This window comes from Branchiostoma lanceolatum, chromosome 13, assembly GCF_035083965.1.
Source record: "Branchiostoma lanceolatum isolate klBraLanc5 chromosome 13, klBraLanc5.hap2, whole genome shotgun sequence".
Classification (NCBI taxonomy): Eukaryota; Metazoa; Chordata; class Leptocardii; order Amphioxiformes; family Branchiostomatidae; genus Branchiostoma; species Branchiostoma lanceolatum.
The window spans coordinates 1,019,066-1,035,258 of record NC_089734.1 but is presented as its reverse complement, the minus strand read 5'-3'; the positions used below and the strand labels follow the sequence as shown (position 1 = coordinate 1,035,258).

At 42.5% G+C, this 16,193-nt stretch overlaps 1 protein-coding gene across 1 annotated transcript; it reads right to left on the bottom strand.

The window, feature by feature from the left end:
- Window positions 1-805: 805 nt before the first annotated feature.
- On the bottom strand, window positions 806-14,882 carry LOC136446820 (chondroitin sulfate glucuronyltransferase-like). Its single transcript, XM_066445418.1, has 12 exons — window positions 14,516-14,882; window positions 13,584-13,774; window positions 12,048-12,198; window positions 11,655-11,756; window positions 11,045-11,200; window positions 9,492-9,566; window positions 8,868-8,975; window positions 8,065-8,360; window positions 6,467-6,668; window positions 5,813-5,923; window positions 4,537-4,827; window positions 806-3,478 (listed from the first exon to the last, which is right to left on the bottom strand). Exons 1-12 carry the CDS (start codon window positions 14,747-14,749, stop codon window positions 3,089-3,091), a joined length of 2,307 nt encoding a protein of 768 aa, XP_066301515.1. The 5' UTR covers window positions 14,750-14,882; the 3' UTR covers window positions 806-3,088.
- Between the last annotated feature and the right edge of the window lie 1,311 nt (window positions 14,883-16,193).

The window sequence follows — 16,193 nt, the reverse complement described above, 5'->3', positions numbered from 1 at the left end:
ATCTGAGAGGAGTGGGGAACCTCCATCTTTCCGGTTGCGGACTTTCCGCGAAAGCAGCAAAGTCACTGGCTGGACAGCTTCACCTGCCGCATACACTGTTCAGTTTAGTACTCAGCTCTAACAAGATTGGCGATGACGGGTTGGAAGCGATTGCAGAGACGTCATTTCCTCACCTGAAAGAACTCACGACCTTTGATGTCGATGACAACTCAATAACAAATGTGGGAGGGAGAGCCCTGGCCAAAAGACTGGTTCACCTGCAGGAGCTAAAGAATATTTACTTGGCGGACAATGAGCTGGCTCTCAGTCTCTCCTCACTTGCAAAGGCGTTTGTCAACATGACAGGACTGAAATCTGTCCACTTGTGGTCCATCACGTGCAGGGCGGACTCCTTCCGCATGGCGGCGCAACAGGTGCACGACGCTGTCCACACGCTTCAGGGCCAAGTACGCAGCACGCGGAGCGTTTTGCTGTATGATGCTTCCGCCGGAACTACAGGTGGCTCGTGGGAATCGGACGCAGCATGGCAGAGAGTAGAGCAGAAACTAACAGCAGGGGTTCACATATCAAACGGAAAGATGAAGATGTCTTTAAAAATCAACCTGTTGGAAGAGTAAACAAATGTTGTATTGTAGACTTATAACTTGCTTAAGTGTTCGCTATGTTTTTATCAACTCCCGGAACCAGAGATTTAATGTTACCTGTATATTGGTTATAGGTGAAGCTTTAGATCTGGGAAACTGATATCTAAGCTGCCACTCTAAAAGCAATGCAGAAATTCCAGACAATGTGGACATAGACAGGCTAAAACATAAAACTTTTATTTCTCACTAACACTATTTGGTACACGACCCACTCCTGTATTTAGAGTGCCCGGTACTTCCTCCACCCCTGACTACAACATGCAGCATAAAGGAACAGTTAGGGCCATATCACACTTGTGCGTATATTCAAGTGCATATGAGCTGCATATTAACACTTTTAAATAAAGGTTTAACTAAAGTTTGTGGGGAAGAAGTTAATTTCTACTTTGCCCTACCGTTTTGCAGACCGGGTATTGAACCACAGAAATGACTTCTTCGGCTGCAAACTTAACCGAAAACAAGTTTATACACAACGCATGCGGACTTGTATATAACTTACGCACAAGTGTGAAGGGGGCTTTACAACATATGTCATGTTTTTTCCTGAATAAATACATCTCAACTGCCATTATCCATAAACAATACAAAACACAAGTGAACAAAGGCATGACCACATAGTGAGTGCTTCATGTGACAGAAATAAGCATAATTTGACGACACAGAAAGATATTGATACAATGAGAATCTACTTAATCAATAATACCAAATCTTAAATCTTTTGCAAAAATATTCAAACTCTTCCACATCTTTTCGCTGCTCCATGCCAAGAATAATTGATGTCGACAAAATAACACCGTACAGTGTTTCATTTAATACGGTTCAGTGGTACTGTAGCTTCATACAACATCTGCAAGTTTGGAAAAGAAATAAATACATGCATTGAGCAAAACGAAAATAAATACATCTTTGGGATTGCTATACTGACGAAAGATTGTACTTCGCAGAGGAACGTTCCATTTAAAACAAGGGGTGGTCACGAACATTATATTCTTTGACCTCCTAATCTTCATTTTGCATTCTTCTAAATCAGTATCTGTACCTGTGAATATGACCACTGTTTAGAATAACAAGTTAACATTTGCAACTCCAAACAGTTTAAATAAAAGTATAAATACTCTATAATGTAATGAAGAGGTCCATATCATATTTTTCTAAGTCTCTTCATACATGGAGTTTTTAGTCATTAAAGTTTTTTAACAGACCAAAGCTACCTCCTAGAACTTTCTAAATGGTACATCCCAAAAATTTACAACTTGTATAGAAACTTCCTCTTAACTTTTCACCATGTTTTTTGACTGACTCAGTTTCATTGTAAAGTTTGACGATGAGTTGTGAGTCGAACAGAATTCAATTGTATACAACAGAAAAGTCAATCTTCATCTTAACTTTTAGATATGCTTTCTGACTGACTCTTAATTTCATTATCATGTACAAGATGATTTTTATGACTTGGATGAAATTGAATTGTATACAACACCCCTAACAATCTAGGAGTGTATCTTGGAAAAGATGTCCTAGCTTTTTACAACATTTTCTGACTGACTTTTAATCTTGTTGCTGCGTTTAAAGATGTGTTTTGAGTGTTGAACAGAATTTGATTGAATTTAACAGTTTACTAGTTAAAATGAATGTAACAGCCCTGCCAATGTACAATTAGTCTATCTTGAAACTTTGTCTTTAATTAGCTTTTCATTAGGTTTTCTGACTGGCTCTTAATCTCATCATCATGTTTGAAGATGTTTCGCGAGTTGAATAGAATTCAATTGAACAGAACAGCCTTCCCAATATAGCACACAATGTATATCTTGAAAAACATGTCCTAGCTTTTCACTACGTTTTCTGACTGGCTTTTAATCTCGTTGTCATGTTCAAAGATGAGTTTGGCGAGTTGTTCTTTCGATGCCAGCCCTTCCACCTGACTGATGAGACAGCTGTGGTAGAGGTCTTCGGAAGACGTGGAGATTCGAGTGTTTAAGGAACATCTCCTAGAGGTTGTATGTTTGGAGAACAGCTTGTGAAACTCAGATGATTCTTACGAGTTGAACAGCATTGCCAATTTACTAGTGCTATTATTACTGTATCTTGAAATTAAACTTAGTCCTAACTTTTCACTACATTTTCTGATTGGCTTTTAATCTCGTTGTCGTGTTCGAAGATGAGTTTCGCGAGTTGTTCCTTTGACGCCAGCCCTTCTGCCTGACTGACTAGACAGCTGTGGTAGAGGTCTTCACTCAGGTGGGGGTTACACGTGCGCGGCATGTACCGCTGTCGCAGATCCGGTTCCACCGCTCGAAAGACGTGGAGATTCGAGTGTTTAAGAAACATCTCGTAGAGGTCGTATGTTTTGGAGAACAGCTTGTGAAACTCAGATGATTCTTATGAGTTGAACAGCATTGCCAATTTACTAGTGCTATTATTACTGTATCTAGAAATTAAACTTAGTTCTAACTTTTCACTACATTTTCTGATTGGCTTTTAATCTCGTTGTCGTGTTCGAAGATGAGTTTCGCGAGTTGTTCCTTTGACGCCAGCCCTTCTGACTGACTGACCAAACAGCTGTGGTAGAGGTCTTCACTCAGGTGGGGGTTACACGTGCGCGGCATGTACCGCTGTCGCAGATCTGGCTCCACCGCTCGGAAGACGTGTAGATTCGAGTGTTTAAGGAACATCTCGTAGAGATTGTACGTCTCGGAGACGTCCTCGTTCTCCTTCCGCTGTTTCTGGAGTTCCGTCCGGGTGGTCATGTAATCCGAGTTGTAGAAGCACGCCTCGTCGAACGCGTGCACGTCGAAGTGGCCGAATTCCCGCCCGAATTCCACGGTCGCAGGGTACGGCTTGAGTGAATGAATGAATGGGTTGATGAAGGTTAGACATCCAGGTAATAAGATACGCCAAAAACAGTTACTCAAGCAGCTGGATATAATTTTGAAACAGTCAGACGTTTCAGACAGCATCCACTGTCCTTCGTCAGTGACTAAGGAAAGATCTGGCAGAACTAGGTTTTATACCAAAACTCTGAATAGAATTGTCTTCACTTCATTAACATATCTATTCAGAGTTATAGTATAAAACCTGGTTCTGCCAGATCTTTCTTTAGTCACTGACGAAAGACAGCGGATGCTGTCTGAAGCGTTTGACTTTCAAAATTTTATCCATGTGCTTGAGTAATTATTTTTGGAGAATGAATGGTTGGTTTATTGAACTTCAAGAATGAACATTTCTGACAATCTACAGTCAAAATGTCAATGACTCATCAAAATGATTTAAATTGTACGGCCAAGTATATGCCGAAACCTGGCATGACGTTGTACGTATGCTCGCAAATGATTGACTAAAGTATAGCATATATATACAATGTATATTCACCATTGTTACTTAAAACCACCGCGAACACTCTATTTTCCTCTTAGTGCGAAATATAAACCACACAAACTTAATCTTTTGGTACCTATGTACTGTCACTGATGGAGATCTTTCAAATAAACAAATAGGGTATTGGAGAGTCTCTGTACTAGGGCTGTGTACCTAAACAACAATTCAGGTACAGGTACAGTACATGTACAGTGGTTTAGGTACAGGTCTTCTACAAGTTTGGTCCATTATTTGTAAGTTAAACATGGAGCCAACTGTCTTTTTTAGTGGTAAATTGTCAAGTTTGTATGAGGATATATGTATTTGCAAGTTTTCTTCATTTTCAACTGTGAGGTTATCAAAATTGTCATCTGTCAAGCAATTTACTTACCTTTAGTCTAAAAAATGGTGTCCACTAGTGTTTTAGTTTGTTTAGGTACATGAACAAGTGCAGTATATGTTCAGGTCCAGACCTGTACCTAAACAATTCTAAATGTACAGGTACAGGGTTTAGGTACACAGCTATAGTCTCTGTACATACCTTAGTGTCGTAGACCAGCTCGGGGCTGTACTGCGCGAAGTGGATCGGAAAGAACGCCTGCCAACCCGCGATGGTGTTCATCCGACAGCGGTTCAGGAACTCTATCGTCAGCTCATCCGTCACGGTGACCAATAGGAACAGGGCGTCGACCGGGTGCTTTTTGGAGATGATGTCCATGATTTTGAGCTGAGTCGGCACGTCGGTCTTGATGCTGATCCAGGGGATCTTGGCGTTGGGGTACTTCCGCTCGTAGTACGTGATCATCGACTTCAGCATGCCAAACACGTCCTCCTAATATTCAATAATGGGTTTTTATTCAGAGAACATTTGGCAAAGCCTGAGTACCAACCTCCGTAGTGACCGCTGGCTCAAAAGAATTTGCTTGCTAACCACGGAGTCTGACCCTGCGTGTATCCGTCACGGCTGTCTCATTATCACGTAATGAGGGGAATTCGAGCTTCGTTCGGTGCCATTTTTCGTTCCAAGGTGTCTCTATTGCCCTGTTCGGGTCCAGTTTTAGAACGTACCCGTTACGAAGAACAGTGTGGCATGGGGAGGAGCTTAGACGAATGGGGCCAATCAGCGAGCTCGTTCAAAATCGAAACGAATATCTGACTAACAGCCGTGGCGGATACGCGCAGGGTCAGACTCCGTGGTTAGCAAGCGAATTCTTTTGAGCCAGCGGTCACTACGGAGGTTGGTACTCAGGCTACATTTGGCAGCCCGAGAGCTAAATTACATCTCCTGTACATTAAAATCAAAGACTACTTACTTTCTAAAATCGAAGAACCCACAAATCATAAAAGAAGTGGGTAAATTCGTTTTCCACTGCCTCAAAAGAAGAAGTCAAACCCAACAAAGCGACCACCATGTGAATGTATCATAATATTGGATGTAGCCCTTAATATCATTGTATTTTCCAACAGATTTTACCCGCCTTGTGGAATAATAAACCAGTCTACACTTCACTCAGGTGTAAATGAGTACCTAGCTCTTCTAGAGTTGGGGACGTCCCTCGGATAGGACGTTAAATGGAGGTCCCGTGTTTGGGGAGAGCAATACCCCGCGCACGTTAAAGAACCCACCACACCTTTCGAAAAAGAGTAGGGGCATGCCCCGGTGTGCGATGGTCCAAATCTTACAGTCTGGTCTGGGATGACATCTTGAAAAGGTGATAGTTCACCTGTTATGTCAATCCTTCCACAAAATGTGGTAAATCAAAATAAATAAATAAATACACTACACTACACTGACACGCCAGAGTACTAGTACTAACCTCCTGGATGTTCTGTGCGTCGAGAGGGTCGTAGATGAAGACGACGGTCAGCATGGAGTTCTCGTGGATATCCAGGACGACCTGTGCGTACGAGTCCAGGAACTTCGCCACCTGTTATCGTGAGGAAGAACTTTATGGCGCGACAATCGTAGGTGGTACAATGTATGGCAACTAACGTACATGAGAATTGAACTATTGCTAATTGTTGACAGATAATTATAGAGAACTAATCTAGTCTATGACTAACAGTAGAATAATATACATACTAACGCTCTAGAATACAAAATGTTGGTAACAGTATGCTGTGTCAGGAATGTATGATATTGTCTCCTTTTTGCACAGAGCTATATACAAATTTGCCTACATAGGTGGATATATGGATAGGGCATGATAGTATCATATTAAATATCTCTGTCCGATATTGTGTCGGACGTACATACAATAGATTGTAACAATTTTTGTCGGTCATCGGCATAAGTTGGACAGTCCATAATGCGGTATTAGATGGACAAATCAGTCAAACTAGTCGGACTCAAAGCAACCTGTCATCATCATTGCTTTTCAACATTGTAGATTTAGGCCACATAAATTTCATTTTTGGGTTTTGTATCTTTATAAAATATGCTTAACTGTCAGTAGAAAAGTAATACATACCTGTTCCCTGTCGTGGACCGTTACCGGTAGGATGACGTAGAGGCGCGTGGTTTCTGTAACGTACGGCATCGGGATAATCTCGACCTGGCTCAGCGGCCGCAGGAGCTTCACACGTTTCGTCACCACGTCTCGGAGGTTGTCGGGTCCCGTTTCCCCCACCAGAAGGTCAAGTTCATACTCCATCCCCCGCGTTGGGTCAAACCTGTGGGAAAATCAAGATTTTCATCAAAATCATAGTCATGGTTCAAGTCTGACCGGAGAAACGACCATAGAACTGTTACAGTAGTTTCTGACTTGCCTTGCACAGAATTATCATTTTTCTCTTGCTTATTGTAATTATTTGATATACAGAAGATCTTTATTGACACAACAAAAGCACAGCGACTTTTGTAAGGTCTACTAAGTGCAAACAAATGAGTTTGATTACACACATCTCGGCCTTAATCTTGATTGGGAATGTTCCTAATTCGCCATGGATGCCGTCATCGGATGATTTTCCATTCACATCGAGTGTATATATATACTAAAGATGAACATTACAATAAGACTACAAACCTTCGTTCAGAAGACAAACATGACCGAACATTAGCCCCTGCTTCTTGTAATTGTCGTTGATCCGCTGTACGGACGTGCTGATGATGTCATCCACTTTATCATAATCTTTTTCTCTCTTATTGTAATTACTTGTTAGGCTGCACCAAGTAATTTTTATGGATGACGTCCTTTGGAGACCCTAAATCTAATGCGAGAGCGCGGAAAAAAAACAAGAAGGGCCGAAAAAAACAAGATGCCTAGATTTGAAATATGATAGTCGACGACACATGTTAGGACGCAAATTGAATGAGAGAACACAGTGCAACAACTAACGATTATTTTATTCATCATGAAAACAGCAATAATTTGAATAAATCAGTTGAAGTTGAATAGCAGTTGTTGTCCTGTCCTGTTTCTTTCTATATCCCATTGATTTGCGGCACTGTCGTAACTTTTGGTCATAGTTACAGGAAGCGAAATTTCTTGTTTTTTTTCTGGGAACAGACCAAAATCAATGCGCGCGCGGACGTCATCCATAAAAATTACTTGGTGTAGCCTTATATACTAGATAAACAACAAGACTCCAAACCTTCGATATCCATTGAGAAGACGCACGTGGTCGAACGTGAGTCCCTGCTTCTTGTACTTGTCGTTAAGCCCCTGTACGAATGTGACGATGATTTAGATTTATACTACTTCCTTGTTATGTACTAGATAAACAATAAACAACACGACTACAAACCTGCGATATCCGTTCAGAAGGCGCACGTGGTCGAACGTGAGTCCCTGCTTCTTGTACTTGTTGTTGATCCGCTGTACGGACGTGGTGATGATGTCATCCACGTTATCATAATCTTTTTCTCTCTTATTGTAATTACTTGCTATATACTAAATAAACAACAAGACTACCAACCTACGATAACCATTCAGAAGGCGAACGTGGTCGAACGTGAGCCCCTGCTTCTTGTACTTGTCGTTAAGCCGCTGTATGAAGGTGCTGATGATTTTTTTCTCGCTCATTATTGTTGAATATTAAATAACAGATGAATAACACGACTACAAACCTGCGATATCCATTGAGAAGGCGAACGTGGTCGAACGTGAGCCCCTGCTTCTTGTACTTGTCGTTGAGCCGCTGTATGGACGTACCGATGATGTCATCGACGTCCATTTTGTCGATCCCGTGCAGTTCGCACTTGGGCGCGCCGTCCGGGCAGGTGTACAGGTGCGTCTCCGTGAAGTAGTCCCAGCTGAGGACGTCGAACCGAGATTGGGGCTTGAACGGGGGGTTGATGCCGATCGGCCATGTCAGACCGGCCTCGCCCTCGGGTGTCTTGTGGCTCAGGTTCTTAATCTGGGCCTGGGGATCAGATCAATCAATCAATTAATCAATCAGCTAAATGGACGGTCAGTCAATTCATAAATCCATCCATCTATCATTTATCAAACCCAAAACACTTTTTCTAAAGTGGGAAATAGGGGCGGAGCGCCCCCATGCCCTGACCATGTGCCCCCTTACCCAGGGGAGCAGATCCTCTCATAAGCATAGAATTCTGATTGACCAGGGATGCTACTACGGTAGGTCACATGTGGCCACAGTCTTCAACTGTGAGCTGTCTGACAGTAATTTTGCCCCTCAAGAAGCCTTATTATTAGAATGCACCATTTTGACTTAAAATTCTCTAAAACTCCACACCATGAAATTCACACCATGCCCCCCACTTTGTCACTCCTGTACCAAGAACAATGCTGCAGTCGAAGCTGGCGTGTTACGCCTAACGGCGGTTATACCAGCTATATAGATACAGATACAGATACAATGCTCCTCGTTGCAAATTTTTCCTAGGAAACCAGCTGGAACAATTACCTTGATGTTCTCAATCTCGCTGTAAGCTAGGTCCAGTTCGATGTGAGCAAACCTGCGGTGCAGTCGGTAGAAGTCGGTGGGTTCCACTATAGGGTGAACCGTGTGGGCCTGGGGGGACAGCAACATGGCTTTAGACCACTCTAATTCAATCAATCTGGTTCTTAGATTCTTATTTTAATTACTGTAAATCTTTAAGGTGACCATTGGTCTATACTCGCCAAGCAGAGGCTGGGCCTTGGCTGTTTTTTGACATGTTTTTTTTTTTGGGGGGGGGGGGGTGTCAGGCTTTCTATTTTGTCCCGTTTTCTGTATGTCGCCAAGCTACACCTAGCAACATAAAGAAAATGGGGGGAAAAAGAAAGCCCGACAAAAACGCCTAAAAGCACATCAATAAACAGCCACGTCAGCTTGGAGAGTATCGGTCTACTGCAAGTTCATGATACCATAAATAGGCGTTTCCAATGTATTACTACTGAACTACAGAATTATTCCAACCTTAAAAAAAAATCCTTTCATCCTCTACCACAAAATTAACTCCCCACAAAAATAAATTTTATTACAGTCACGATAAACTGAAAAAAAACAGAGCCAGAGGAGAAGGTTTGTATATTGACACAAACTAACCTTCTGAAACTCCTGACTGTCCTCATTATCAGGGTCGGTGGCAGAGGAGAACTCATAGGTGTTGTAGTCAATTCCCTGGGGAAATAAAAACAACAGGATCCCTACATTTATTTATTTTCTACTTATTCACATAGATTTTGAGAGGATTGGGTATAAGCAGCGATTGCTTAAGGAGGTCCTCTCCTCCTACATATAAATATAAGATCAACAACAATGATAAAAATCATGAAGATCCATCAAAGTTTGTAGAGTTTTGACATACATACAGACCAACCCCACAGCTGGCGTAATTGAAAATATAACCTCCTTGGCGAAGGTAATAATAAATAATGCAATGACTTGAAAGCTAAACATACCAATATACCCTACATTTGTAGCTTTCATTATGCAAGTGTAAAACATAGTTCCATTGCAGTTGTATGTACCAAAGTGGTGTATTCTCTCTTTAAAATAATAATATTAGGGCAATGACGTCATCCATGTGGCCCCAAATCATATTGAGAATTCTTTCCTAACCAGTTCCTAAATTCATTAATGAGAAAACGATGGAAAGTTAAAATGCTAATTTAGCCAAGGGGAAACCTTAACAAATTGATGTCATAGTAAAATAAACATCTTCCAATGACGTCAATTCACCCGTCCCTTCCTGCATTGTTTATTCTGTTCTAATGACGTCAGTGTGCCCATCCTTATAATCAGCTTACCACTCTTGTTTGTGGGTATCATTTTAAGATAAATATCTTCTGGTGACCTCAACTCACCAAACTTTCCCACACATAATTGTCTGTTTTGTTTGTTTTGGTTCTAAACCAAACAACCTTCTGTTATCACCCAGCATGACATCTGGAACTTTTCTCGGCCACTCCCAACAGAAACACTACAGATAAGATATTCTTAGAAGATTGTTGTCTTGTCTTTCCACAGCTAGTTCTTTCCTTGAAAAATTTCTAGCATGAAAAAAACTTGATTTCAAGTCTTAATTCTATTGAAAGACTTCTTACAGCAAGGAAGACATTTCTTTAACCTCAAGAAAATCTTGTCTCTACATTATGAAGCAAAAAAAGCAACTAAGCCTAGATAATATGACAAGTCAGCTGTAAAATATTAGCCTGGAATCCATCCTATTTAGCTTCCGGCAGCGGAGCTAGGGTAGCGCAGCGGAGCTAGGGTAAAATATTGGCCTTTTTCTTTATTAGTGTTCTAATCCCTCTCAGGTCTGGACGAAGTAAGTGAAGCGAAGCGAGTTCACACATGACTTCTTTGTGATCTGTTGTACCGAATTCTGCTTTTGCTGTCAACATTCCAAAACACTGTCTTTCCAGTCACTTGTGATGCCCATGTTTATGGTGAGATGGAGGTCAGGGTCATGGCACATTCTACACATGGTCAAGTACTGAACACAGGGTCAATGTTGTTATGGGGTTATGAAATGATTACAACACCTGGGTTCAGTATTCAGCACAAGGGCATGTTGTTATGGCCGGTAGAAATGTTAGCAACATCTCTAAGATTGTCTCCATGAAAACAAACAAACAAACAAACAACGTCCTCACCTCGAACTCCTCCACACAGCTGATCCCCATGACGTCGTGTAGACACCTCCCTAACCACTCGTCAGGCTGCAGGTCTAATATCGTCTCCATGCAGCCATCTAAGTGTCTCTGTAGAGCCGACATCACTGAGTGGGACAGGACCACACCATGGCCAATCTGTGATCAATACATCAATAATCAATCAATTAATCAATCAATCAATACAGCCGTCCAGGTTCTGCTGTAGAGCCGACATCAGCCTACCTGTGATCAATACATCAATAATCAATTGATCAATACATCAACCAATACACCCGTCCATCAATCCATCCAACAATCAGGTAATCAATCAGCTATTCAATCAATCAATCAATCTATTGACCAATATATCCACTAAGCAATCAATCCACCCATCAATCTATCTTTCAAGTTATAAACCAATAGATCAATGATCTATTTATTGATCCATCCACTTACAGACGTAGCAGTTTGGTGCAGAATCGCAGCTGTTTTGACATGCATGAATATATGGAGCACAATTTTTTCTTCCTCAAATTTGAAAAGGCAAATAGTAAATTTAAGTTACATCAAACTTGGCCTTCACATAAAATGATTTTTTTTCATACCCTACCTTGCAGTAGTACCCGTCCATATCCGTGAATGCTGCCCGTTTCCCCATGTACACATCTCGGTTCATACTGATGTGGTCGAAGATGTTCGTCACACGGTCGCCCTGGATGAAATTTGAACATCACAAAACCAAAAAATTACCATGGCAACCACAGATGGGCTGAATTGAGGCATGACTGACAATTACATTGATGAGGGTTAGACATCCAGGTATTAAGAAATAGTTACTCAAGCAACTGGATAAAATTTTGTAACAGTCAGACGTTTCAGACAGCATCCACTGTCATTCGTCGGTGACTAAGGAAACCAGAAAACCAGGTTTTATACCAAAACTCTGAATAGATATGTTAATGCAGTTAAGACAAATTAGTAGGAATAAAAACATCAGACATACCTGGACGTACGTGTTGTCGGTTACGAGGTACGTCCAATCGTAGTCCTTGTGGAAGTGGTCGTTGATGTAGCGAATCGTCTGCGCCATCTCCCAGACGGGCCGGTCGTCGCCGTGGGTGACCACGTACATGCCGCCCGGCGCCTTCACGTTTCTGTAGAAGGACAGAAAAGGATGTTTAAGTAACATAAGATCTATCTCATTTAGGCCACACCAATTCAGCTCCTTGGTTTTCAGAAAAATATAGTATACGTAGCAGACATCATAAAAACAGAGGCCAGGGAGCAAAACCTGTAGTAAAAAAAACCCTTTTAATCATGTAAATTTTCATTCCAAAATAAGAATCGGTGCTCAAACAAATTGCACATTCAGCAAGCAACATTTTGCATCCCTCCTGAACCTGTATTCAATCTGTTTTTACAAGTCTGGGACACACAAGGATGTATTTCTACAAATAAGATTTTAACGAAGAATGTTCCATGAAATATGCCAGTCTACAAACGTTCTTGGGTATTTTTACAAGCAGTGGCTTCTAGTAGTACTTTACACCTTCGGATAGGGCGTTAAATGGAGGTCTCGTGTTTGAGGAGAGCCACACCTAGAGCACTTTAAAGAACCCACCGCACTGTTGAAAAGGGCTCCTTCCCGGTGTGCGTGGTCCTATGGCCGCACATGGGGCAATTGTTGTTTTGAGGTCACATGCGCGCCGAATGGCAGTCGCTACAGACCTTTGCCATCTAGCCCCACCATTGTGCGCTCATCGCAATTCAGCCCCTGGCTGCGAAGAGAGAGTATTCGGCCTACCCAATAACACAACACCACATAACACAGCCCAGTACCTTGTGCCAGTGAAGTACAGCAGTTTGTGGATGTAGTAAGTGTGAAGTACCTTGTGCCAGTGAAGTACAGCAGTTTGTGGATGTAGTAAGTGTGAAGTACCTTGTGCCAGTGAAGTACAGCAGTTTGTGGATGTAGTAAGTGTGAAGTACCTTGTGCCAGTGAAGTACAGCAGTTTGTGGATGTAGTAAGTGTGAAGTACCTTGTGCCGGTGAAGTACAGCAGTTTGTGGATGTAGTAAGTGTGAAGTACCTTGTGCCGGTGAAGTACAGAAGTTTGTGGATGTAGTAAGTGTGAAGTACCTTGTGCCAGTGAAGTACAGCAGTTTGTGGATGTAGTAAGTGTGAAGTACCTTGTGCCAGTGAAGTACAGCAGTTTGTGGATGTAGTAAGTGTGAAGTACCTTGTGCCAGTAAAGTACAGCAGTTTGTGGATGTAGTAAGTGTGAAGTACCTTGTGCCAGTAAAGTACAGCAGTTTGTGGATGTAGTAAGTGTGAAGTACCTTGTGCCGGTGAAGTACAACAGTTTGTGGATGTAGTAAGTGTGAAGTACCTTGTGCCGGTGAAGTACAGCAGTTGGTGGATGTAGTAAGTGTGAAGTACCTTGTGCCGGTGAAGTATAGCAGTTTGTGGATGTAGTAAGTGTGAAGTACCTTGTGCCGGTGAAGTACAGCAGTTGGTGGATGTAGTAAGTGTGAAGTACCTTGTGCCGGTGAAGTACAGCAGTTTGTGGATGTAGTGCGCCAGAGTCTTGTTCAGCGCCACGGCCACGGTGTCCAGGCTTTCCCGCGAGGTGAGCACCCCCACGACCAGCTTCTCCCGGATCCCGAGCTCCGTGCTGATGTAGCGAGCGCGGAACGGCTGCTTGCCTCCGCTCTTCACTGGCTTCGGGTTCTGAGGTGGATTTTAAAAAATGATTTAGTCGCCCGCCTTAGCCTGGGACCTCCTTCCCCCCCTACTTTGCCCCTCGCGGGATTATTTGGGGGTAATCGAAGTTGAAGAATGGCCGAGTGACTAGGCTAGCAGACACACGGGATTCATGGGTTTGATTCCTACATTGTAGCTTTCCTGGCTAGACACTACATGGCCTTGGGATTAAGGCACACGCACTTCACACAACTTTCCTCACCTCCCTTAAGTGTTTTTCTCAAGGACACAAAGATCACCCAAAATGTAAAATTTCACTAAAAACATGTACCTGACTTTAGTTGGGAAGGTAATAAAAGGCAGTGGAAGGAAAGGGATGGGCTCTGCCTTCTAAAACCGTGCCCTAGACGCAGTAGATAACAACACACTCGCGCCCTACACGGCAGTCTCAGAAAGGCTACCGCTGTCGGACTAACCCATAGTCAATGTTAGAAAAAAACGTGTGGCTTATGCACCCTGCTGGGTGTCAGGTGACAGGTGCATACCTCCTTAAGATGTAAATGATGATCCTGTGTACCCTTCCTTGTAGTTCTATGCATCTCCTTACAGAGTCTACACCCAGGCCACTTGGTAACTTTCGCTTTCATCTTCTTTTGTCTTTAAGTTACTTCACACATATTTGTTATTTGTTTGTTATGCCAGACATAATGGGCCTACTCCCTAGCTTCAGAAGTTTCTGACTGTCCGCAAGTTGTAAATGTACGTTACCGTGATGATCCTGGGTTCGAAGTCGTCGTCGTTGTAGTTCTGTAAGACGTCTTGAGAGGACTCCTGTACGGAGTTGGGTTTCCTTAGCCGTGCCACCTGGTCCACGGACCCCTCAGACGTGCATCCCTCCTCCAGCAGCGGCAGACACACCAGGCACAGCGTGAAGCCCAGGGACAAACCCACGATCAGCGGCATGAACGGCCGCAGGTACAGCATGGACGGCTGGCGGCGCATCTTAGCTCACTCCTTAAACTGTTCTTTAAGAAACACGGCCGTGTTTAAGACGGGAAGACGTCTCCAGACGGAGAAATATTTGAGAAGTTTTTCACCTCCTTCCTCACAAGAACCTTCCCACAATGCCGCGCGGCGGGTCAGAGGTCACATGGTAGGATGGCCGCAAACGAAGAGGTGGGAAAATTTTCTCTTCAAAATTATCTGAGATTTTGACGCTTTTCTGTCTTCATGTAGACACGGTTGTGCATTTGTTATTCCTTTAGAGATGGTTAATATCCTAATGAGCTATACTCAGGTCAAAATCCGCAGTAAACGATGAGTTTTATGGAGTTTTAGGACGATTTTTGTTAGCATGCCGTTGTGCAAGTCATCAGCCCCCCTCCCCACAACACATGGAACTGAACGGTAACAAGAGCTTTTAAAAAAAGCTGGCGTTTCGGCTACGTTTATAAGTGTGAATTGTCTTTTCCCTTTACTTGAAGTAAAATCTGCCAGAGGAAGTCACTCAAGGGCTGTTCAGTCTATAAGAAAAATTGTCATTTTGGGAAATGAGTACTGTTTTAATAGAGAAAGGCAGATTGGGGAAAGCAATTTTGAAGTTACGTCACTTAACTTAAGTGCTTTTGAAAAAGCTGGTCTTGGCCTACAACTTGTGCTTATTTGTAAAATGTATAATAGGCTCATTATAAAAGCTATCAATGTAATTATGTACATGGCACGCAATAAAACATAAAATTTGAAAAAGCACCATTGAATCATCAGCACTATGGTAATTAAGTGAAATAGAAGTTCATAACAGCTAAGGTTCTATCTAAAATGACTACCAAATGTCAAACAAATCAACAGCTACCGTATTTCTTCTAATAAAGGACGCACCCCAAATAAAGTGCGCACCCCCGATTTGGGCTTCACCGCAACCCCAATCACGCCAGCTGAGATACTTCACAGAAAAACCTTAATAAAGTGCGCACCCCCCATCTGCCGCTGTCGCTCGGCGCGTCTCCAAGATGTGACCACGCCCCGGTATTCGGCACGCTATGAAGTCCTGGTGTCTTTCTTAATCGTTCCATTTTCAAGGAATTTTCGGGAAAACATTACCATTATTTGGGGTCAACACTTAACCCTCTACTCCGCTCAAATTTTGAGTAAAACGTTTTGAAGTTTAAACGTCACGCTGCTGAGAACCTCGCGCCAGGATATCTGACAAACTCCCTTGATATTGAAGGACCAGACGACGATCCGCTTGATTTCTACCGGGCTAGTCAAAGACAAACGTGTAAAACGCATTTTGAGATAAAAATAAAAGTTCGTCTCTCGGCATTTATGCCGCAAAATACAGCGTTGCATTGACGAAATCATTTCATTTTCGATCACCCGTCGCCATATTGTTCAAATCCTGCTGCCCCAAGATGCATTTCGCGTGTTACGTAATCATCATCACATG

Coding starts and splice junctions, on each gene's coding strand:
- LOC136446820 (XM_066445418.1), bottom strand. CDS start 14,749: ATGCGCCGCCAGCCGTCCATGCTGTACCTGCGGCCGTTCATGCCGCTG. Junction 9,567..11,044: donor GCTGTGTGGAGGAGTTCGAG/GTGAGGACGTTG, acceptor TTATTTCCCCAG/GGAATTGACTACAACACCTA. Junction 3,479..4,536: donor AGCTGGTCTACGACACTAAG/GTATGTACAGAG, acceptor CATTCACTCAAG/CCGTACCCTGCGACCGTGGA.